Source organism: Erpetoichthys calabaricus, chromosome 2 (assembly GCF_900747795.2).
Source record: "Erpetoichthys calabaricus chromosome 2, fErpCal1.3, whole genome shotgun sequence".
NCBI lineage: Eukaryota > Metazoa > Chordata > Cladistia > Polypteriformes > Polypteridae > Erpetoichthys > Erpetoichthys calabaricus.
Genome location: NC_041395.2, coordinates 293,352,409 through 293,378,701, shown reverse-complemented (window position 1 = coordinate 293,378,701; position 26,293 = coordinate 293,352,409). Strand labels below are relative to the sequence as shown.

The following is a 26,293-nucleotide window of genomic DNA, read 5'->3' as shown; positions in this document are numbered from 1 at the left end:
TTGTGGGTGGTTTTTGCCTTGCACTTATTGCTGCTGCAGTAGACATCAACTACTCTTGCAATTCTGAACTAAAATGGATGTGTGGTTTAGAAAACAAAGGAAAGGAAGAATATTTAATTGATACATGGTGTTCAGCCTTATGTTTTTAGATTAATTAAACACATTATTTTCGATTATTTTTCTCTTCTTGGGATACTTATCCCATTTAAGAGTAACTCATAATTAGTGTTCTTTCTGTAATATACTGTATTTATTATATAACAGATGGCATGGTGGTGTAAAGGTTAGAATAGCTGGCTCACATCTATAGTGATCTGGTTTTGAATCTTGTTTTGAATACTGATTTTCTGAATATAATGTATATAATATAATATATTTAATATTAATGCAAGAATTTTGGTGTCTTCCTCTGTTCCAAAGATGCCCAATTAAGGTTAATCTGTGACTCTAAAATGCCCTGGTGTAAATGTGTTTGAGTGAGCCCTTTGAAGAATTGATTTAGTGCCATGGGCTGGTGCCTACCTTTCAGCTGCAGCTCCCCACAATCATGGCCCCAAAAGTGTGTGTGTAGAGGTTTGTGTAATTGTTCTTCAGCAGGTAAGGAAGGCAGACGTTTTGAGATAAAGTAGTTATACTTACCTATCATGGAACCTGACAGTGGCAATGTGTTGTATGTTGATTAGCACATGCAAGTAAGAGTTTGCTGTACTCTGTACATATGACAGTAATGATCCTGTATACTATATGTTGTGTTGCAAAAGAATATATTTTTATATGTTATAAAGAGTGTGCACTGTGCACAAAAGATCCAGAAAAGGTCAAGTCCACTTTTCTAGTCTATGCTGCTCAGGGTTCAGTGGCACACAAAGATTACGCTGCTAAAAGAAGACACTTGGCAGATGTGGAATGCCAGATGCTACCCCACCTACATTCCAGAAGAACACTTATTTAGGTGACAGAGATCATCTGCAATTCTACAATGAGCCAACATTTGGCCATCTTGCTTTAGGCATTTCACCTGATAACCAAAAGTGTATTGAGCAGATGGCCTATCTGTATGCTCTGCTAGACCAAGGGTCACCTGGAAGGGATACATCTTAAGCTTACTCTGATAAACAGACCCATTTACCTTTGAACAGGCAGTTTACCTGTACCGGGAAATGGACCCTACTCCAATGAGCAGAACCAACACCTTCCATTAAAAACTCATTGGAGTCAAGGAGCTCACCCATTCCCTTTGGGTTTTGAAACTACCCAGTTTCAAGCCAGGAAGCTAACTCATTGATTCTTGGGAACTGAAAGCATTGTGTATTTTGGAGCCTCAAAATGACTTTCCTTAGAGCTCTTAGACACACACTCTGATATCCATCTGAACTCCATGGGGATTACTAGCTTTAAGATTCACTCTTCCAAGGAAAATTCTTTTCCAGTAATTGAACTCAAAATAGCTGAGGAATTATTACTTCAAGAGAGAATTTCAATGTTTAAACTCTTATGACAGGAAGACTCGCAGTTTGTCTTAGGAAGTTGCAGAAGACACAATAAACAACCTTAACAGCAAAAGGGAGCTGAATAAAACAGTGCCACACTATGGACATTGATAAAGAACCACAAAACAAAGTGCATATTATCACAAATTCTTCACTGGAGCAATAATGTATATTTCCATGCGGCATTACTATCATAAAACTTCTTTATTTGTGCAAAGATAAAGTAGAACTGGGTATCTAGCAAACTACTACTTTGCACTCATCCATGCCCCTTTTGCATTGAATGTTGATTTATTTTCTCATGTGTCTTTCATTATTTATAGAATGTCTTTGGCTTCTAATTGTCTGATGTTTTGTATGTTTTTTAATTCTTTTGTGGTCCTTAAGCCTCAGATTACTGTATTTTCACATCCTTTATCTCTGATCTGAACTCAGCTACATCTTTACCTGCTATTTCCTTCCTGTTCTTTCTTCTTTAGATTACTGAAAATTGCTTTCCTGAAAATCTCTTTGCTCTTTCCAGACACCTTAGGGAAATTTGTCACTGCAGTACTGTGCTGATCATCTGATTTCCTATTCTTTGAGTCTGTTATATAATTCTTGTCACTCAATGGGGAAGACTGACAGAAAAATCTAGCCCAGGAGGTGGTCAAAAATTCGCAATGGAACAATATGGATGCAACAGATCTTAGACAGTTATTTTAGATGCCATATGGAGGCATTCATAGCTGTTTTCTCATAAAAATGGCTTTCTGGGAAAACTGTCAGTAAGAGGACTCAGTAGGGCACTAACCTTCTGAGTAATAAAAAAAGTCTTCAGCTTTTCCACTCATTATCAATCACGTATTCAAGATTAAAAACTCCAATAAACTTCTTGTGTCACAACGTAGTGGTAGCAGGCAACTTAGTAAAGAAGCAAAAGACCACAGCTATGCTTCATGATGTTGCCCTACATCGTCAAGGGTTCTTTCAAAGTAATATTTAGAATCAATTTATCCTTACACTATCAAAACTTATTAATTCATAGGGTCAAGGGGTAATATCAAATATTTCCTCCATAAAAGATATAAATGGTTTGTTTGAAATTTAATCATAGGCCAGAGAACAACATCACATTCATCACACAAGCAATGAAACCAAAATTCAAGCAGTGTTTACTAGTGTGCCATGGTGCTGCCCTTTATTTTATTCAGGTGAACTGAAAAATCTAAAGAACATACTGTATTGTGAAAAGTAATGATGATTTACTTAGCCTAAAAATTATGTGATTTTCAAAGTTGTCTTCCTGCTATTAGTTGTACTAAAAGGCTTATTAGTTAATATGCACAGCAGCATGGTTTTGTAAAATTCTATAATTCACTGAACAGATGTTTATTATAACTGCATTGCTGCAGAAAAGAAAATTAAATAATGTAAAATACTACATTCATAATGAAGAATAAAAACATTTAACTGTGCCAACCAATACAATATTTCAAGCTATAAATAGCATTATCCAGGCAGTAACTCAGTTGAAATAGCACATTTGCAAACCTATTGTATATTAAATAAAGTAAATGAGGGCAGCACGGTGGCGCAGTGGGTAGCGCTGCTGCCTTGCAGTTAGGAGACCTGGGTTTGCTTCCCGGGTCCTCCCTGCGTGGAGTTTGCATGTTCTCCCCGTGTCTGCGTGGGTTTCCTCCGGGCGCTCCGGTTTCCTCCCACAGTCCAAAGACATGCAGGTTAGGTGGACTGGTGATTCTAAATTGGCCTTGGTGTGTGCCTGGTGTGTTTGTGTGTGTCCTGCGGTGGGTTGGCACCCTGCCTGGGATTGGTTCCTGCCTTGTGCCCTGGGATTGGCTCCAGCAGACCCCCGTGACCCTGTGTTTGGTTTCAGCGGGTTGGAAAATGGATGGATGGATGGATGGATAAATTAAATGATAAACATGACAAATACCTAGCAGTCCGAGTATTTCTACAAGTGACAGGCACATTGTTTTCTTTCAGGTCATCATTCCTGGTATACTAGCACATGTACAAAGCATAAAATATGGCTGAACTTTTGGACTCTTGACTACTTACAGGAACAAGCAAATATTTTAATTTTTATGCAACTCTTTCAATAGTGAATGCAAAGTGCTTTAAAAGTCCAAATCTAAAGTACTTTTTTTTAAACAAATGGAGCTAGTAAGTAAAAGGCAGGGGCTGAACTTGCAGCTTTGTGGTTTTTAGTCCACTGCCACTACTCCCCACATTACACACAGTATACTCCTTAACATTCTAATTTTTGTTTTCATTGTTATCCATTTAAAAAGTTGTGGATTCAACATTTCAAGAATGCACATATATGGTATTGCCAGCAATCATCATATGAATATGGATCACGGTGCTGTATATTTGGGGACATTTAGGGAGCTGAATAGGGCCTGCCAAGAAAAAAAATACTGTAAGTTTAATTGATAAATTCTGAGAGTAAGTGGTGACCTTTAAAAAACTGATCATCACCATATTCTACACCCAACTTTCTGACAGATGTTTCTCAGGCTCAGCTGTGGGGACAGAAAAGGAAAATAAATGGGATGAGGGAAGGAATGGATAAGAACTTTTAACAATGGTTGGCTATAATACAACTGTGAGTTGATCATTGGTACAACTTTTATTTCAAGGAAAGAACAGTCTAGGCATGGTTGGGTACACTGTGATGCTTTGGTGAACAAAGTGTACCAATATCTTGTTTAGCATGTGTGTAGTTTCACAGCATTCTTCAGCAGGTGGAGAAGGATTCAAAGGTCAGAGATTTCTAGAGATTTTCAAGGCCCTCAATACTAGTAAGCATGTTTTTGGTGCTCTCTTGAACCTATGTCAGATGTTTCTCAGATGGGTTGGTGGCTAGTGTGACTAAGTAAAATGAAAAGAGAAAACCTCACTGTTTGCAAGAGTCTTTACCCTAAACCCCAGAAACATAAATACTATGAACCACAGAACGTATTCTTGCCACCCAAGTTAGAACAGGGGGGAGTTTGGTATGTGGACTTGAGGACAGACACACAGAGCTTACTGTACCGCTCCTTACTACAGACAACAACCACAGAAGTGGTATTTGGTAATGTTATAAAGATATTTAAAAATCCTTCCAAAAAACTCTGTATTGGCATCAAATCATCATATTATGGATTTGAATAAATGTCTACTGACGTGAAACAGTAAAAGTTACTAATTCATTTTACTCATTCAAACATGCCATTCTTTTTTGTTCTCTTTCTAATGTTATTCTCAACAAGAATTATTCATTGCGCACTTTAAAAAAATAGTAATTGGTTTCTGCCACTTCATTCTTTTTCCCTTATGGCTTAACTTTATTGCATAATCTGCATATTTGTTTGTTTCCTCTGAGTTGTTTCTATTGTGAGTTCACATCATGCCACACAAAGAGCATAACAATGAATGTCGATTGGTATTGGAAACTTACTGACCACATGCAAGGGGCCAATAGCATTGACTTTTTCAAAAATGGAAGGTTTTGATTTGACAAAAAACATAATAAAATGTAATCATACAGTTAAGAGTTGTTTGTCAAGTGTACAGAGTACAATAAAATTCATATTTCCCTGCATAGCTGAATTACAACACATGCCATTTTGAATCTTGCAAAATATAACAACACATAACACAATAGCCTAAAAGCAGCTCAGGCCTGTGCCTGAATGCCTCAGAACCATTATCTGACAAACAACAGCAAATTATTCAGGATGCAGTAATCAGGGTTGCTTTATTTATGTGTCCGTTCCTGTTGTTCCCAAAACAAGTGAGCGTGAATTTCTTACACAAAACTCATTCCAAGTAAATAGCAGTTTTCTTTGAGCATTTTACATTTGACTTTCTTTTGTACAATGTACGCCAACATACCAGAATAGGGCCTCTCACAATTTGTATACAAGTCTTAATGAGTAAAACGGGTACTAATTTGTGTATCTGCTCATGTGAGGAATGAAGCTGAGATGTGTGTGTGGTTATTTCTTAAGTGTGTTTGAGTGTGTACACTACACATGCTGAAATACTACATTTTTAAAGCTTGTTATTTGGGCAGTAAGTGCTAATATGCTCATGAAAATATGATATGATATTAGAATAAACCCAAATAAACAATACAAAGTATTAACAAGAATGTTTCATATTTTAAGACCATGTCAGTATTTTATGTAACCTCTGTTAGAATACAAAATTGAAGCAATTTGCTTTGGTATCTTGCAGTATAATTTTGTTTATATTTGCCATAAATCTTATTTTGACTTTTTGCTATTTTTTGTTCATTTCCCTTAATAAATAAAAGCTTAAGATATGCTGACACTGCGGTGGGCTGGCGCCCTGCCCGGGGTTTGTTTCCTGCCTTGTGCCCCGTGTTGGCTGGGATTGGCTCCAGCAGACCCCCGTGACCCTGTAGTTAGGATATAGCGGGTTGGATAATGGATGGATGGATATGCTGACATTGGGGCTCTGAGGTGACCAATCTTCTACTATTTATACTCCATCTTGCAGACATACAATCCAGGAAGGTCTTGATTATATTTGGGGAATTATTATGCTGAAAGGTAAAGATTTTGCCAATTAGGCTTTTTACTCAAAGGAATAGCACGTTGACTCAAATACAGCTGTCATCACTCAATCAAGGTTGACCATATTCCTTGAAACAAATGTGAAATGCATCCCCAGATCATGACAGAGCCAACACTATTTGTCACAGAAGGCTATAGACAGGCATTGTTGTACTTCTGACATACTGGCATCTCTGTGAACCAAAAATTTCAGCTTTGTTGCTTAAGACATTCTGCTATCAGTTGTCTCTCCATACATGATGATCTTTTGTATGCTGAAGTCTCTTCTGTGTATTGTTTTTCCACAAGAGGTTTTCCTTAGCTACAGCATAAGGAAATACTTTTAATACAATTAAACTGTGTGGCCTTAGACGTTTGCTCAGTTCGGTATGTTTTTGTATTTGAGTTAAAATGATTGGTGCCATGCTGCTCGAGAATTCATGTTTAGCGCTTTATGTCCATGTGACAAGGTGGGATATGGTATGTGTGTGTGTGTGTGTGTGTGTGTGTGTGTGTCTGTTACACTGTACTCTTTGCCAGCATTGTTTCCATAGTGATTCAGAATCCTAAATAGGAAAGCACATAATTACAGTGATTTACAAAGCCAGTGAAAGACAGTTCAATGTAACACTTTTTTTCAGTGTAGCCTTGAAATCTCTAAAGGGCCTTTAGGGACCATAAATTAAATGACAGCTTTATCATCATGATGTTAATGCAGCAGAGGATCACTGTTGTATGCTTATTGTCCTGATGCTTTTCAGCCCTTCAATGAAAAATCACAAATTGGAAAAGCTCACTCCATCAGTCCTTATTTATTATAACATGGCTGGACCTCAGAAAGCCCATATTTTATTCTACCAATGCCAATCTCTGTCTTATTACAGTTTTCAAAAACTGAACTCCAGCTCTATTTGCTTTTTTCATTTTATAAAGAGACATTGACATGTAAGATATTCATAATTTTTTATTGGTTACAAATGTCTTCTTGACAAACTATGTAGTAATTTTATTCTGATAGAAGAAAGTGGGTGCATTGTTAAATAAGATGTATTGAGCGGTATCTTAGAATGTCAGAAGATACAATAAAAAAAGGAAAAAATAGCTCCTGTTATTCAGGTTTATGTACTTTTACTCACTGCAACAAACCCTAACTGAATCTACTAAAGTTTGAGTGATGTGCTCTTAGTGAATTATTTAAGTATGAGTGGCACCATCTATAAAGTTCAGACTGCCTATACTCATGTCTCAGTTTGGCTACAGCTGACTTTGTAATATACTCACATGATTCATTTCTGGATTTGAAGAAAAGGGACAACAGAAATTCTTACAAACATTTACAACTTTAAAATTGGAACATGGATACTAGTCATAAATCATATAGTATGACGGACCACTATATGCACATTCCAGAGTAGTAGTGTTACTACAAGTACAGCAGCACTGTGATAAACTTAACTTGAAAAGATTAACCAGACCACTGTACAGTATATACTGGTGTCTACAATGATTAGCTGAAAATATAGGTAGCACATCATCTTTACAAAAAAAAGTACCCTTATGTGTAAACTTTAATTTTTCATATCACTTCTGTAATTCTGACAATTATTTATATTTGTATATTTTTGTATACGGAATACAAAATAAAGAGAAATAAAAGTACACAAGCAGTACAATGCTGCTGATTTTCAGTCAGATACTATATACTACCATTTGCATTATTGTGCAACTGACATAGACCAACTGGCACTAAGATTTCCTTTTCTGGGTGTTAAATGTGAAATATCATCAATTTTTCTCCACTTATTTTCACAAGTAAATTAACTTTTTGGTAAGTTTGGATTTTTGTGGGCCTCACTGCCATGAGATCGATTCATTAATGGAAATGGTTTTTCTTAGGTTGTTTGTAGAACTTCTCATTAGGTTGTTTGCAAATAGCCAAGAATTTTGTGTCAGTCAGTAAGTGAGCCAATCAAGGATATTTAACATATATATTCTGTATACAACTAATTGTTTAACAGAGTGAGTAAAATTCCAATAAAATTCTACGATATTTATATAGCCACACATTTCTGAACCCACATTTTCTAGAACAGAGTCATTGGATGTCACAGCCAATTCTGATAGCATCAGGGATGAGGGACAAACCAATTCTGGATGAAAAACCTGTCCCCACAAGGCACACACCTACACTCACTCATTCCATGACAAATTTGCGTTTGCCAATAAAGTTAAAATGGATATGCATATGGAAATGTGCATACAATTATTATTATTATTTTTATTATTAGTGATATGTAAGATGGCTAAAGTCAATCAAATAAATCACTTTAGATAAATCCATTTAGTCAAATGAGACTTTTTAAATTTCAGAAGGAGGCCTGTAGCTGCACAGTGATGCAGACTGAATACTGTAACAACAAGTTAATCAAATAATGCACTGAATCATTAGGGACCTTACCCTGTGTTTTTCTTCACTTCTGGTTGAATGCTTACAGTCTGGATGCCAAACAGTTGATCCTAAGAGACAAATAAAGCAAATTATAGATTCAAGAATGAAGAGCATTCCAACCAGCCTCAATACCTTCTAATGAACTAGTTTAAATTGGAACTTTTTCATAGGAAGAGTTGCAAACTCAGAATCATCAAAGGATAACCATCACCATACAGATGCTTTATTGAAGACACAAAACTACTAGTATTTGTTTCTACTAATATACCATTTCTTATACACTGAATTTATCTTTTATTTCTGAAAACAACTGATCTTAACATTATGAAAATACTGTAGAAACAAACTTAACTGAATTTTAAACAATTGCCATTTTAACATTTAATTGCACTAAGAAAAGGACAAAATATAAAGAAAGAATTAACTATGGGCAGCATAACTTAATAAAGCCCAAACCTTTACAATATACAGCACACTGACACATGGTGTGGCAACCAGAGGTTCAAAATTTGTACAGTGGCTTAACCACGAAAATATTGGTGTGGTCATACAAACCTGTTAGAAACAGCGTACTCATACTGAGAAGCTGGGCATAGGGTCTGCGTGCGGTTGACTTTGGGTTTAAGTTACAGACAAAGAAAGAGAGAGATGATCAGACACTTAAAAGGCAGCACTCATTAGAACCACTCCTCTGCTAAAGTCCTTTGGCTTTGGTATGTGGCTACTGGCAATCTCAGGAAAGATGCTGGCTTGAACCAGCGCATGGACTTGACTTGTGACTTCAGGTGAGCACTGTGAGGCAGAGCTAGTGGAGTGAATGTGCAGTTAGGGAATGTGGAAGAAAAAAGATAAAAGTAAAGCTGCATGAAGGAGCTATGGAAGGTGCGAGTGGTGACAGCAGAGTTAAAAGGTGGCAAGGAAGTAGACAGCCACAGTTAACCTCATATGAGGGAGTGAAGAACAGGCACTGTTTTATTATATATTACGCAGTGATGATAAAATGTCAGTCGAGTAATACCACACACAAAATGAAGATCTATCTGAGCGGTGACCGGTGACCCATGGTCCATAGTCACTTGGCCACAGCTATCGCTCGTGTACAGGATGGAGGCTTAGTGGGGCGGTTCGCTGTCCGCCCACTACACACGGCTCCCCCCAAATCATTTTCGTTGGGCGGCTGGTAATGCTGCATGCGATGACCCGGTTGTGGGTGAACGGAGGCCATTGAGGGTGAATGGGGGGTAGCATTGTAGTGTGCTTCGGGTGGCTGCCCGTTGAATGGGGGCAGTGGTGGGCAATTCACTACACGCCTTTGGCCGCACCGTGTTCATTCTTGGTGGGCGAACGCACGCTGCAGGCTGCATAGTGTAGTGGAGGTGACTGTGTGCTGGGTGGTTGGTGAACCGCCCCTCACTACTTCCATTCATTCTCAATAGCAAGCCTGCTTGTACTGTTACATACATTGCAGGAAGTTGTCTCTTGTCAGTACACCAGACGTGCTGACGAGGGATGCCTGCCTGCTGTGATAACGTGTACAGTCCTGTGCAGAAGAGCTCATCTTAACCTTTTGTCTTCACTCTTCAAGAATGTCTCTGAAACACAAACCTGATGCAAGTGCTGGTGATACAGTAAAGAAGAGAAAAACCATCACCATTGACAATAAAGTAGAAATAATAAAAAGGTCAGAGAGGTGAAACTCCATCATTCATTGGCAGAGCACTTGGTTACAGTCGGACAACAATAGCATTTATTAAAATAATGTACCTGTTCCGACTTACATACAAATTCAGCTTAAGTACAAACCTACAGTCCCTATCTCGTATGTAACCCGGGGACTGCCTGTATATAAATATTAAAGAGTGTTGCATGCTGTAAAATAACACAAAGAAAAAAGAAACACTAAAAGAGGAGTATAAAACAAGAGGCAAAAACAATAGCACCATGGTGATGTTTTGTATAATTCCTGAGAGGTGAACACAAAAGTACCCTTCACATGATTATGGAATAATAAATAACACCTCAAACATAGCAAGCTGTCAGCTTGGTTTAGTATCCTGGAGTTAATGGAAGAGTTTGCCATTGTTGACTACGTTTGCTAACAGCCCTCTTCCTCCCCTTTCATTTACTAGCAACACTTTATTTATATTTAGTTAATGTCAAACTGATTAAATTATTTGTTTTCATTTCAAAATTGTCTCAATAGTCTTGGTATATGCAAAAGTTAGGCATGGGAAGCAGAGTATGGGATTTAAACCCAGCGCAAGTGGGAAGTTTGTAGGCTTTCTGTCAGTTCTCTGATTTACAGTATTTACATACTATTTAAGTAGACTGGTGACTTTAATGTAATTTTAGCATGTGAGTGTATCTTAGCATGTAATGGTGTCCCATTCTGATTTAAGTCCTTCCTCGCACCCAATGCTAATCTAAAAAACTTGGAATAGATGTGTAGAAGAATAGAAAATAGATGTACCTGTCTAGAATAATGGATACATAAAATCCAACAGATATCAATCCATTCATTCGAGAAAATTGAATTAATTTTTAAAATGACTGATTTTAAGACTTCTCTGTGCCATTTCAAGTGGAAGCATTTTTTTGGTTGTTTGTTTTTTTTAAAGGCATGTTCTTGATTGATAGTATCTCAAAATACTAATTATGCTTATGCCCCCTTCGGAGATTAATCATAGATGACTGAATAAAAGATGCATTTTTCATCATACGTATTATCAGGAGACAAGGCTTGACTTACCTTGAAGGTACATTTCCTCTCCTTCTGTAAACATTTGGTTGCACCTGCTGCATCGTGCACAACTTGGATGATAATGCTTGTCTCCAGCCTACAATACAGAAGAACACAACACCTTCTTGTTATTTATTGCTTCACTGGAGTTAATCAAAACACAGCATTGTTCCTGCTGTACCAGCAGTCTACTGGCATTAACAGATATACAGTATATTTAACATGATTTTCTTTTTTCCTGCATGTTGCATTAGGAGATGTGACTCCGTAAGCCCATTCAAGCACCAGTGTCATCACAGCATTTGGCAAATTACTTTAAATTTAATGTTACAAAAATATATACTCTATATTTCCTGTCACCTTTTTTGAAGTCTAGAAATGTATTGCATTCTATAAAATATGGCAGAATTCTCATGGGTTTTCAGCTGGTAATTGTAACTGGGATAGACAAAGACAGATCAAAGGCCTCATTATTGTAAAATAAATGCCAAAACATGGATCACAGTTAATTCATTCTTGTTCTGTTTGTAATACCATCTTAATCTGGTTATTATAAGGTGTAATGTAGTGCTTAAGACTTTGGAATGAAAATATGAGAACATAAGAAATTTGGCTAAAGGAGACCATTCAGTCCATCAAACCCATTTGTTTAGTTCATAGCTAAGCTGTCCTAATATCTTATCCTGATTAATCTTAAAGGTTGTCAAGATTTCTGCTTCAACTCCATGTCTTGGTTGTTTGTTTCAGAGTTCCACAATTCTGTGCTTTCTGGCTTCAGTTTTAAATGCTCTTCCCCTTAAGTTCCACTGATGTCCCCGAGTATATGATTCACCCTTAAGCTGAAAGCATGTTGCTGGATCTACTATTTCAACGTCTTTGAGGATTGTAAATACCTGGATTAAGTCCCCATGCAGTCTCCTCTGCTCAAGACTAAACAGATTTAATTCTCTGAGACTGTCAGAGTTGACCATGTCCCTAAGTCCTGGGAGGCACCTTGTTGCTCTCCTCTGCACGGCTTCAAGTGCTGGTATAACTTTCTTGTACCATGGTGACCAGAACACAATACTCCAGATGTGGTCTTACTAATGCATTATATAGTTGGAGCATAACGTCCCTTGACTTGAATTCAACAGTTTTATGATACATCCTAACATTTTATTTACCTTTTTAATTGCTTCTGTGCATTGCTTAGTCGATGAAAATGTTGTGTCAACATAAATCCCTAAATTTTTTTCAGAAGTTGCTTCCTGTTCGACAGTGTGCCCCATCTTGTCTTGTATTTATAATTGATATTCCTTTTGGCCATGTGTAGCACTGCATTTTCCAGGTGTTTGCCCAGTTCTGAAGGTTGTCCAGGTCTTTGTGAAGTTTTTTTTGCTGCCTCCTCTGTATCTGCCATCCAGTTTACTGACTATACCAGAATAAATGTCATTAATATAAATCAGAAAATAGATAATTCTGATAATTCTCCTGTTACCTGTACTCTTTGTCTCCTGTCGGTTAACCATCTAGAGATCCAGGTTTAATTAATCCTTGGTGTGGGACTTTACCAAAACAATTTTGAAAGTGTAGGTAAAGTATGTTATATGCTTTGTGTATGTCTACTGTTCTGGTTGCTTCTTCAAAAAAATCTAAAACATTGGTTTGTCAGGACCTTACTCTCATAAACCCATGCTGGCTGCTATTTAGAATATTTGTTTAGGTAATTTTCTAATTTATTTCTTATTATAGTTTCCATAATTTTGCATGGCACAGAAGTAAGACTAATTGGTCTGTAATTACTAGGATCCATTTTGTCTCTCTTCTTGAAGATTTAAGTCACATTTGCAGCTTTCTGGTCCTCAGGTACTTTGCCTATCTGAAGTGACTGATGAAATATGCCTAATTTTGGTTTAGAGAGCTTTCATTTCTTTCAATACATTTGGTAAGAACCCACCATATCTAGGGGTTTTATTGGTCTTCAGTTTATTGAGAGCTTAAAGTACATCCGACTCTTCTATTTTAAAATCTGTAAATTCAGAGTTTGTTTTTACTTCTGCATGAGGCATTTCACTTGTTTCTTCCTTTATGAACACTTGGGTGAAATATTTATTCAGTTCATTTGCTATTTCTTTCTCATTTTCAATGTTTTTCCCATTTGTGTCCCTAAGGTTTCTTAAATTGTATCATCATTTTGTTGTAGTAATACTGAAAAACTGCTTGCAGTTCATTTTGACTTCTCTAGCAATTCTTATTTCAGTGTCTCTTTTTCTTTTTCAAATGCTTTTTTTGATCTCTTGCTGTAGTTACCGGTATTCCTCTATGTCAAAATTAACTAGCTTTTTTAAAAAAATTATTGAACAGTTACTTTTTAAATAATGCTCCTATTTATCCATTTTGGTTCATTCTTTGGTCTTTTTGTTTTATTGCTTACTTTGAGCCTGGGCCAGAAGATCTCTGAAGTGACACCAACTCTCATTTATAGTTGCTGAGTTTTTTCTTTCCCATTTGACATTTTGTAGATACTTGCTCGTCCCCATATAGTCTGCTTTCCTCAAGTCTTCGTTTTGGTGTACATTTGCGTGTTTTTAAAGATTATCCATGTTGTGATCATTGTTGCTTACCACATCAGTAATGTCTGTTCTTTTCATTCTGTCAATATTGTTTGAAAAGATGACATCTAGACAGGTGTCACCACGCGTTGGGCTTGAGTGAAAAAATAGTCATTTTTGGTGAAAAAAATAGTCATTTGCTATCTATACCATTTTTTCTTCCTCTTTTGTATCCCCATTTGGGGCTTCCCAATCATTGTTTGGAAAGTTGAAATCACCCATGACAAGTATGTCCCCACTACCCAGAGGTTGTGGATTCAAATTATGCTACTGACACTGTGTTCCTTTGAGGAAGTCCCCTGACCTGCCCTGGCTTCAATTGGAAAAACAAAGGAAATGTAACCAATATGCATCTCAAATGTTGCAAATTGCTTTGGATAGAGATGTCAGCCAAATAAGAATAATAATAAAAAAATCATCACCCAATTTAGGATTATTCAGTCCATCATGATTTTTTGATTCGGTTTATGTGATGATTCAAAATGAGCACTCATCTGGCAAGGAGGCATCAGTGGCTGTTTAACAGGTAATTTTACCATATGCCCTGTGGCCCTGAGTCTTCATAGCCAGGCTGTAAACTGTGATGGCAAACAAGAGTTCAAGTGTTCCAATTCATCAATGCCATGTTGGACAAGTCTTACCACACAACAGATATTTTATAACTATACAACTTACCTTCACAACACAATATCTCAATTCAAGCTACCTTTAAAATCACATTAAAAAGTTCAACATTTGTTCTTTCTGCATTCCAGCCAACTCCATATTAACTTTTCTGAGATAACACATGGTATGCACTTGCAACCAAATTAGCTTGCATTTTATAGTGCCCGCTCACCAATTAGGAATTCCAGTTTTTACTTGTATCCTGCAACATTTAAAACCCTGTGATCTATTTTAGGGGTGATGTAGGAGCTTGAACAAGTTTCCCCTACTTTAGAAGACTGAAATGAAATGCCTTTGTTTCCATCCATACAGTATCCACCTAGATTAGTAGTTAAATGAATTGCAATTTTTAATCTAGGAATTCTATGCAACATCGCGACCCAGTAATTAACAGTACTGCCTCATAGAATCAGCATCCCGGTTGTTGTCCCTGTGGATTCTGTATGTTGTTCCTGTGCTGGATTTTCAGCCAGCTACTGTAATTTTTACTTCCACATTTCTGAACACATGCATGGCACATGATTTGATGATTTCCAACTTGTTATAATAGATTAAGTATTCATTTTTATGTATTTTCATATGAATTTCTCCGCTTTAGAGTTTTTTGGGGCTCTAAATTTAGATACATTGGTATTTTTTGCATTTTAGGAAGTTTTGTATTAATTATTTTATTTTACCATCTTTTTGTCATATTTATTCTCTAATGAGTGCTACCATTTTGCAATTTTTGTCTTACATTGCTGAGTCAGTTGCTGTATTGGAACACCCAGAAGTAGCAATGTGTGACGTCACACAAGGTCTGTGTCACTTTCATTGTATAAAATTGTGTGAATCATTTTTTCCGGCATTGACTATTTACTACTATATTGGCCTTTGGTCATTTGGAACTTTCTTTTGACTTCTTGGTTTGACCTTTTGCCTATATCGTTGACATTTGTTCTTGCCATCTCCTAATCTGTTTGTCTCACATTCCTTTCTGTCTGCTTCCTATTGACAGAACATAACGTATCCCCTGTGCAGGTGGGTATGTGTGTTGCTTTTTGGGCCTTGTAACCGTTGCTACCAGCAATGTGTTGAGTGTGTAGGTTTGTGAAAGATACTTTAAAGATATGTTAAGGTATTTAATAATCTTTAGTTGGACATCACTATGGAGCAGTTGCCAATGGACAAGAGGTTTACATGTATGAGACTTCCTCAACATGCGCCATTTCTCACATTTCAAATGTTATGTTCTATTTAATTGAGGTTTCTACAGACTGTATGTGTGTTTCTGTGCATAAGAAAGAGTAATTGAGTTATTGAAATTTTATCTGCTCATCCATCCATTTTGTGAATTTGCTTGATCCTTGTTTTAGGATTGTGTGGAGCTGATCCCAACCTGGCAGAATTTGGCAGCAGGTAGGAACCATCCTTGGATGGTATGCCAGTCTATCACAGGGAACATTCACACTTGCACTGTCAATGTCCCACTTTAGAGTTAACCAAGCATATTTGTCTCTAGGGTGTGGGAGGAAAGCTGGAGTGCCTATTCAAAAATTCACACAGATAGAGTAAAACCTCTGGTTACAAACGTTTCGAAACACGTACAAATCGGGTTACGATCAAAAAGTTCGCCAAACTTTTGCATCTGTTCACGACCACACACTCGGGTTGCGAACAAAAACACTGGCAGCCAGCCAGTTTCCCTTCCGGTTCGTACGTGCCAATGATTTCCGCACGTGTTCAGTCTCTCCCTGTACATTGTTCTTGGCCAGATGTGCGTGCATTCGCTGTGAACTCTGTGCTCTATTTCATGTGCTTTTGCATTAACTTTGCAATTAACCTATGGCCTCTAAGCATTTACAGAGAACAGTTCATAGCGCTATAGCGTAAATTCTTGCAATGTTAGTTTTCTCTGTTGTTCAAGGTTTTCTCAGTGTTATTTAATGTTTTTACATTTAGTTTACGATTACACTGTGCATTCTATGGTATCCATCCATTATCCAACCCGCTATAGCCTAACTACAGGGTCACGGGGGTCTGCTGGAGCAAATGCCAGCCAACACAGGGTGCAAGGCAGGAAACAAACCCTGGGCAGGCCACCAGCCCACCACAGGCCAATTCTATGGTATAATTAACTATTTTTGTGCTTAAAAATCTTTAAAAAAATATATTTACATACAGTTCGTATGGTCTGGAACGGATTAATTATATTTACATACTGTGGAAAGCAGCCCGGACACAGACAGGTAGACAGTTTTAAATCACCCAACACACGTTTATTTATAACTATTATTTACAAGGTGCACACACAACCCCCAAACTCCCCCAAAGTCTAGGCCTTCTCACAATACAATGTCTCTCTTCGCCACCTCCACTCCTCTTCTCCAAGACTCTGTCCACTTCCACCCGACTCCAGCCATTGAATGGTGGAAGGCGGCCCCTTTTATTCCCCACCCGGGTGTGCTCCAGGTGCCTCCCGATTAGCTTCTGCTGGCACTCCCCAGTGTAGCGGAAGTACCGGCTGCGCACCAGGGTGTCCCTGGTCTTCTTCCCCCCAGCACTTCTGGGTGTGGCGGAAGTGCTGAGGGCCAGGGCTCCTCAGGCATCGGGGCGCCCCCTGGCGGTGACCACGGGCCCCTATAGGGTTAAGCTTCCAAGCTCAGTTCCCGTGGTCCCCAAAGCCACCAAGGCGGTCGCCCCCTCGTGGTCTGGAGGAGGCGTAATCCCTCCTCCGGTCCTTCCGGGCATCCCGGCTGGGTTCCACCCCCAGCCACCTGTGACAATACAATCTTATGGGGGCAATTAGTTTGGGTTGTGACCAAATCGGGCTGTGACCAGAGTTTTGGAACGAATTACGGTCGTGACCAGAGGTTCCACTGTACAGGAAAGACATACACACAAGCAATGGCCAAAGCAGTCTATTAATTTTACTTCTTTTAAAAATAAAAGATACAAAAAATTAAATGTTTATGCTTGTGCTGATACCAAAGAAATTGACTTATACAGTAGAGACCCTTAAATTGCAAATTTAAGTAAATTTAAAAGGATTTTTAATTAAAGGCACTATTTTCAGCAACTGTTCAAACTAGAAAATGTTATTGAAGCACTGCTAAAGAAGAGGTATGGGGAATTGCTTGTGGCTATATCATGTTCATTATGCGCTGTCATCTGCTTCCTATAGGCAGTGCCCTTGATCTTTCCCTAACCCAGAATAAAGCTAGTGAAACCAAAAGAAATCAGAAACATTATTTATCAACAAAGGAGGGAACAGTATCAAAATATATTCTCAAATGAGCTTAAATCAATTGAAGTTAACATGGAAACAGAGTCTATCCCGGGGTATCGGGCACAACACAGGAAATATAAATAGACAGGTAATACATCCATCGCAAGATCACTCACAACCACACACTAATGTTTACACTCACACAGAGAGAGTTTTGAATTACCTGTTATTCTGACTTGCATGTCTTTGCAACTGTGGGAAGAAAGTAGAGTACCCAGAGTAAAGGCAAAAGGGCACGAACAGTGTGTGCAGACTCCACATTAATTTGAACACAGGATCATTTGTAAGTGAAGAAGTAGTGCTAAACAGTATGCTACTGTGCTGCCTAAGAATAACCTCAAAAAACAAAGTCCTAACCGCCCCTTGGGCCTACCTAAACAGCAACAATTAACCCCATAAATACAAAGCAAGGTGCATAATGTTCTTAACACTAGAATCCCTGAAGCCTACAAAAAAATTCATAATCCTGGGCCACCTTAGTGTGTTTTGTTTTGCAAATGTGTCAAGCGGCACAGGCAGCAGCAGCCTGCTATCCCATCCCCCACACTGACGCAGCGCAAGTCGCACAGAAGATTCTCACAGCTCAAGTCTGTTTATCTGGGTGTGAGGTGCTTGGAATTGTAGAGGGTAAATAATATATGGTCATTTGGAATACACACATTTCATGTGTGTTCTGTGTCTACAACGATCTATGTAAATGTAGGATGACAGTGTGGGAGATGGCCGGCTGTTCATCCCGGCCAATACCCCCAGGCCGCTAGATGGAGCCCTCCCTGTAGCATGGGAGTGCCCCGAAGACCAGCAGGGAATTATGGACAATGGAGTTTTTATTCCCAACCCTGCTGGACACTGTGGGGACCACCAGAGGATGCTACAGGGAGGCTCAAGGACTTATACGTGCCCTATAACCTGGAAGAACGTCATGATCACATGACCAGAAGGAACGACGTGCTTCCGGGTTGAAGAAAAGGACTTTTTAATCTGACCCGGAAGTGATAAGGAATCATGGACTGTAGGATTGGAACTACTTCCGGGTCAGGGATTATAAAGGATTGTGGGAAAGCCCAGACGAGTGAGCTGAGCTGGGAGGAAGGGTGGCTAAGTGTCTGGGAGTGGAGGATTGAGTATTGTGTATTGATTATTGTAGTGTTTATTGAGTATATGATTAGTGTGGAGTGGAGGGTGCTTTGTGCACTGTGTTATTATAAAAATAAAAAGTCTTGGACTTTTACCTGGTGTTTGGCGTGGTACCTGAGGGTTCAAGGGAGCTCTAGTGCCCCCTACTGTTACAACAGGAAATGTGAGGCAGGAATTGTTGAACACATAACTAAAACAGAAACGTTTTAGTCATAATTGATAAAATGTAGACATGAAGTGTACAATGTGTGAAGACTGAAGTCCAAATAACAAATAAACACTTTCACAAAAGGTACAAGTACTGTATAACAAAACAAGTGTGCTTTTATTCAAGAATACAACCAAAGAAAAAGAAAGTGGGTTAGGGTACAATGCTGGCACAACCACTTGGGTGGTGCAGAGGTAAGAATTGCTAACTCATAATCAAGAGGTTGTGGGCCATTCCTAGATTTACCATTTTGAGTAGTGAGCTGCTCTTGTTGTTAATATTATAGAATAAAAACATACATTTGATTTATTTTAAGTCTGTAACAGACGGTGTAAATTTGTGCTGCTTATAAAAGTTACCGTTTTTTTTTTTTTATTATTTAGTTTTATTCTCTCAGTCACATTCATGCGTCCCCCGATCTGACACTGCTAATTTTGAAAGTAAGGACATGATATATCAAAGGTGAACTCAGATGAAGATTAGGGTTCCACATTGGAGAAAGAGAACAGAAGCCCTCCCCGCAAGAAACATCTACTCACACAAAAGAACAACGCAGCAGCACCAGGCGTAAAGGCAAAAGAAGACCATTTGGATGCAGCAAGAGTGCGGGCGTCATCCTGCCAGTGAATCTGCCACACACATGTCCTTCAGCGAAACAGCATGGCATACGAAACTCGCCAAAGTATTGTGCAAAGTTCTGTTTGTGATTATATTTTGTGATGGTCTTTATATAAAAAACATTTATATATTACTTCTATAAAAGCCAGATTGAATGTTATTTACCTTGATTTATTTACTTATCTTCCTACAGCGTAAAGTCACAAGTAGACTGCAGAGCAAGCAGTCACCCCCTCTGCAGTCTTAATTTGATCATTTAACTGCCCAGCTCTTGAATTACGTGAGCCTACCTGCAATTCTTATTGCAAAAGGGCCCCTTCCAGACATCATTCGGAGCTGTTCTTGACCATGTCATTTAGAAGAATAAAAGATTACGAAAACAAATACTTTCAGAACGTTAACACTGGCTCCATTGAAGCCTGAGTCTCTTTCAGCTGTACTGAAAAACACAGTATACACAGTAAAGAGTGATTACATAGAGAAAGCCAACATTATGGAATTACAGTGCAATTAGTGTAACTGGTATTTTAAAGCTCATTTAACTTTCACATCCCCACCAGTTTCTCTAACGTTTATCCCGTATTGGTATATATCTGATTTGACTCCTAACAGTTCACAGCTGAGCTAACATCACACCTTCCTCCTCAATTAGTCTCAGATGTGGTACATTAATTCTTATCTCCTTACACATTAAGGATTTTACACCTGTTATAATTTTTGTTTTTACTATTCAATGAAGACTTGCCTTCTGTTTATCACATAAACTGTGATCTTGTCTTTACTTTAAAATACTGTATTTATTTAAGATCTTACTTCATGTTTCGAGTATTGTTTTTTCTTTCTTTAATATTATTGTGTGATATTTTTATATACTTTTTCTAAACAGAAGTAACCAGGAAAGGTATTAAATAAAGAGGAGCTTAAATGAAAAATTTCCAAGACCTTTCTTCAAACATTTTGTTATTATGACCAGTTCTTCCAGCTTAATGAAATGGCCCTAAGCACCGAATAAAAGTGTATGATCCCTTGACATCTGGATAAAGCAAATCCCCAGACTACAGTCTGGACATGTGATTTAACTCTTTCACCGTCAAGTTTCTCAAAGACTTCTCTTTGACACGATAAAAACTAACAGATCAATCTTCAACTCCTCCATAATGCTAATGCCACATTAATAAGCGAAACAGATATTTGGACTTGTTGTGACAGGCCTGTTATCACAAAGCTATGCCAGCTTTTTGTGCATCTCAAACTCATTTAGATAAGCATACATTTGCCTTTAACTTCAAATTGGACTTTAGTTGTACCCTCCAAAAATAAGTATTAGGGTGAAAGGAAAGGGGAATTCATCTGACTTTGCATTTGGCAGTTAGACTGTTGCACATTTTCATTTTTTGATTTTGATGGATGCTAGATAACAGATATGCAGTACATGGGTACTTATATAGGGTGGCAGACTAGATAGCATTAAAGCCTCACACCAGAATCCCAGCCTCAGTTGCTGAATTTGTGGATTTTGAACATTCTCCCAGATTCTGTGTTTTTTTTAATCCCTGTACATTTTTTCTGCATTCCAAATATACAGATTAGTTGTATTGGCAATTCTGACTGAAACCATTGCAGGGTAGTCAGGGGGCATGAATGAATGTGCTCTGAAGTTGACTAGTACCTCAACTGGGATTAGTTCCTGGAGAGGCACAGCACCATATGACCTGAAAACTGTACCACCAAGTTTAGCAAATGAATAGATAACAGAACATTGTCCAACAGATGGAATAAAATTCATGTGGATCACAGCCTGTTTGAGCTACAGGGCAGGAATCAGCCCTGAATGGAGCACCAATCCATTGCAAGGTCCACCCATGCCCATGTCCATGCTTGGCCAGTATTGAATCCCTTTTTGATCTAACCTGCACATCTTTAGACATGTGGGAGGAAAGCCCACACAAACATGGGGAGAATGTAAACAGTCTGCAGAGGCAACAGCCAGCCATGGAATTCCAGCCAGGATTCTGGATCCCTGATTCAACAGTAGCGCTAAACACTGCTTCACTGTGTCCCTAGATGGCTCAACATCTATGTATTAAAGAGTTAGACAAGGGCTGCAAAACAGCATACAAAGGCTCAACACAAACCCATGTGTTCTTTTTATTTGTTTTAAGAAAGAATACTCTTTTATGTATATTTTCTTACATGCAGATAAAATAAAATCATGTGTATGAGGAATATGCTGATAAAGATAAATAGTAGATGAGTAGTGAAGTCCTACTAAATGTCAAACAGTACTTCGGTAGCGGAGCCATACGATTCCGTAATCAGTGTTCAAAGTAATTCAGTTTTCACAACTCTAAGTGTACAGTTTTCTTAGGGTTAAAAGTGTGCATGTCTGCTTTTTTCAACACTCATAGCTGTTTTTACAGATTACTGCCAAAACAAAAATGAAAAAAAAAAAATCTGCGTAATTAACATGATGTGGTCCAACATTATTGCGCAAGTGATGTCTCCACAGACTTATAAATCCGTTTGTTTTGAATGGTTTATTTTAACTCTTACTAAAAAGAAATTAAAGCTATTATTTAATTTTAAGTCATTTCAAGAATGGTGACACTCTGCATTATGTTGGCTTTCTTACAAAATGTTTCTTTTGATAGAGTTAAGGAATCAATGAATAATGCCTTGAAGAATCATGTGCTAACCTTCACTTACACTACTCAGATTGCTAAGAAAAAAAATAGATTTGGAAATCAAATGGAGTGACTTCACTGTGCAATTCAACTGCCACATTTTCTAAGGTATCCGTGGACACATGCCACCTTCAGTTGACAGTGCAGTAAATGAGTCTTTGTGTGTTCTCTTCAATGGAATGGACTTCTACCTGGGGCTGGTCCTGCCTTGCATTTAATGGTGTCAGCAGAGGCTATGGTAGCATGTGATATCAGAAAATGGATAGACTTAAGTGAAAAATCTTCCTTCTAAACTGACTGCCCGTTGGATAAGGCCAGTTCGTCCATAAGTTGTCCAGAGTAGTAATGCACACCAGCATACTGCATAGCAGGATTAGCCCATTCACAAGACAGTTTGAGTTTTACAGTTTGTGAGATACAACTTAAAATGAAATTTATAGTGAGGGGTTACTTTATACATCTAAACATGAGATACTTAGGGGCTTAAATAGTGTGGCACATGGGAGCTTAGCTTGGCAGTGGACTACAGCTTCAGACAGACTGGAATTGTAATAGTTATAACCATTGTACAAAAATAACATTAGGGGACTGACTAAAAATGATTAAAAGTAACTGGACTGTATCTGTAGAGTGGTAGAGAAAGTATCAGTGCCAAGAAATTGGCATTAGTAAAACCGGTTTCTGCTTAATCCTTGAATTCTCACACCCCAATAGATTCACTCCTATTTTGTGATGGTGGATGTGAGTGATGTTTGTTCAATTGTGTTAAAAATAAATGAAACAGAGACACTGAGCAGGGAAGGGTGATAGTATTTGCTACCCCACAAAAAAGCTAATGACTGCCTGGAAGATAATGTTAAAAATCTTTAAAGAGTTTTTACAGTACTAAATGAGGAGTATTAGAGTATAAATGAAGGTACCTTCAAAACCCAGAGAAATCTGCAGATGTGGAACGATACTTTTCAGTTAGTCTTTGTACATTTCATATGGTGTTCTTCTTATGTGTCATGTCTCAGTAGCTCTAGGCACTGATGGTTTACATTTACATTGATGATTTACATCCCATCAACTGATAGTAATGCTCTCCAATCCTAACAGCATTACCTCCCACATCTGTATGTTAAAATTTTACCTTTTTGACTATATTAAGGTTTTTAGTAACATACAGTACAGTAATTAGACATTTGTTGAAAAAAAAAATTACACTAGATACAAAGTTACCTTATCATTTGTGTCTTAATTTACTTTGGTTCCATCACAATGTAGTACAGAAGAGAAAGCCCAGGACAAAAACAGAGCTTGCAAACTCAGCAAAGATGCCTGACCAGGATTTAAATTCAGTCCCTAAGAGCTGGTGGGCAGCAGCAATAACCCTAGGCTACCATCCTTTCACATTTTTATACTTAAATCAGTGACCATCCCAGTAGCATTAGGCATAAAGTGGCAACAGTTTAACATCTTATTAAACACCACAATCTTAATTAGGATTATTATGGGTAAGTGACATGATGGATAGACTCCTTCCTGCAGTCCTATACCTCTTCACCTTCTAATACACTTTTCTACCTTAATTGGTTGCTTTTCCTTATCATGTGTACTTGAGTGGATTTAAGAAGACCCCCAGTGGATTCAGAAAGTGCATGGTTCTGGATACTTTCTGAGTGCACTGTAAATTTCCTGGCAAGGGCGTTTATTCATCCAGGGAATGGGGTACAGCTGTAACCATTCTCGATGATTGCCTGATATCAGTAATTTGCACATCTTTAAAAAGTGTGAGAGAAACTCAAGTATCCAGCAAAAAACAAACTACTTTGCCAAAACATATAAAATGGCTCAATTTATATCTGAACAGATATTGCATAACCTGAATCTATTAATCAGAATGCATTATATTTTGGGTTAAGGCACTAGCCTTTTAGCTACAAAGTTTCTTGTTTCGTTTTCACTTCTGCCACATTTTGACCATAAGCAAGTCCCTTAACCTGCCTTCTCTCTGTTTGTAAAAAAAACAAATAAATAAATTAAAAAACATCTGTCAACAATTGTAAAGTATACTGATCTTTTAAGTTGCCTTGGATAATTGTATCATCCCCATAAACTGTAATAGTAACAAGAACATTCATTGTGTGTATGTGTGTTTGTATATATATACAGTGGAACCTCAGTTCACGAACGTCTCGGTACACGTACAAATCGGTTTACGACCAAAAAGTTCGCCAAACTTTTGCCTCGGTTCACGACCACACACTCGGTATACGAACAAGCCAGTTTCCCTTTCAGTTTGTACATGTTCAGTCTCTCCCTGTGAATTTCCTGTGCAGCGAGCAAGAGAGAGAGAACGAGAGCGCGCGACACACACGAGAGAGACACTCACTCACAGGCAGCATGAGAGACAGAGCTGGACGCATAAGGTAGGAAGGCACTTAAAGAATGCACCGGGCTTGATTTTGTTTTCACTTCTGTTTACAGCGATCGGTTCGTAGCCTGCATTGTTGCGATGTTACTTTTCTTGGTGGTTTATTAAATTATGGATTTTTCAAATGTTCATTTTTTCCCCTGTGCTTAAAACTCATTAAAAAAAAAGTGTTTTTAACGAGCAGTTCCTAGCACTATAGCATGAACTATTGCAGTGTTAGTTTTCTCTGTTGTTCAAGGTTTTCTCAGTGTTATTCAATGTTTTTACATTTAGTTTACTATTATGCTGTGCATTCTATGGTTTAATTAACTATATTTGTGCTTAAAAACTTAAAAAAAATATATATTTACATACAGTTCGTATGGTCTGGAACAGATTAATTGTATTTACATACAATCCTATAGGGGAAATTGCTTCGGTTGTGTTTTCACTGTGTGTGTATATATATACAGTATATATATATATATATATATATATATATATATATATATATATATATATATATATTATATATGTATATGTATATATATATATATATATATATATATATATATACACACACACACACAATGTGAGCATTGCATTCCAAATGCCTCTAGTTTATGCACATACTATATCTAGAGTGAAAATTTTGCAATGCAACAGTATAACAAGACTTTTATTATTTTTTAAATGTTTTAATATTGGAGGCCTTGAATGTTCCTCACAAGCTCTACACAATTGCTTTAATCTATATTAAACCAGTAAGAGGCACTGTCATAATCTAAACAGACATTGTGAGACTTTTAGAATACAGATTAAGATTAAGATAAACCATTTGAAAGAATGGTTTGCATTTTTAAGATGCTGGTAGCTGGCTCTACTTAGTTCCTGTCTCCCCTTATGATAGAACACAGACACAATATCAGGACTAGGCTGGGGTAAGTCTTGATTTACATGGCATATTAGGGTCATTGATTCCTATGTGAAATGACTTACACTTAAAAAAAGGCCTCAAATGAGAAGCAAACAGTTAGTTCTACTTACTAATTTGTCTGCTCTTATTTTTTAATTAAATGTTATTAATTTCCAAATAGATGCATGACAATAGAAGAGTTATAACACAACAATCAAACACAAATTCCTATAATCAGATGAAATAAATCAGTCCAACCACAAATACAATCAATCCTGTAAGCCACAGAAGATTCATTCATCACAAACATTAAAAAAATTCTATTACCAAATGTGGAGAGCATATAATAATATATAATATGTACTATATATATATATATAATATATATATATATATATATATATATATATATATATATATATATATATATAAAATAAAGAAAAGACCATTATAATATATTTCTTTTATTGATTAAAACAACAGGAGTCAAACAGAAATTTTGGTAGAATCCAGAAGACATACTTTAGAAAAACATTGATAAATTCATACCAGATTCTAAA

At 37.5% G+C, this 26,293-nt stretch overlaps 1 protein-coding gene across 1 annotated transcript in view; it reads right to left on the bottom strand.

Annotated features, from left to right (window-relative positions):
- The window catches only part of ablim1b (actin binding LIM protein 1b), a 341,011-nt gene that overhangs the window by 81,674 nt on the left and 233,044 nt on the right, over nt 1–26,293 (bottom strand). Inside the window, exons 7-8 of the mRNA XM_051922460.1 lie at nt 11,260–11,347; nt 8,520–8,578 (exon numbers count right to left, since the gene is read on the bottom strand). Of these exons, the coding sequence (XP_051778420.1) occupies nt 8,520–8,578; nt 11,260–11,347 (147 nt within the window). The remainder of the gene's footprint in view (nt 1–8,519; nt 8,579–11,259; nt 11,348–26,293) is intronic.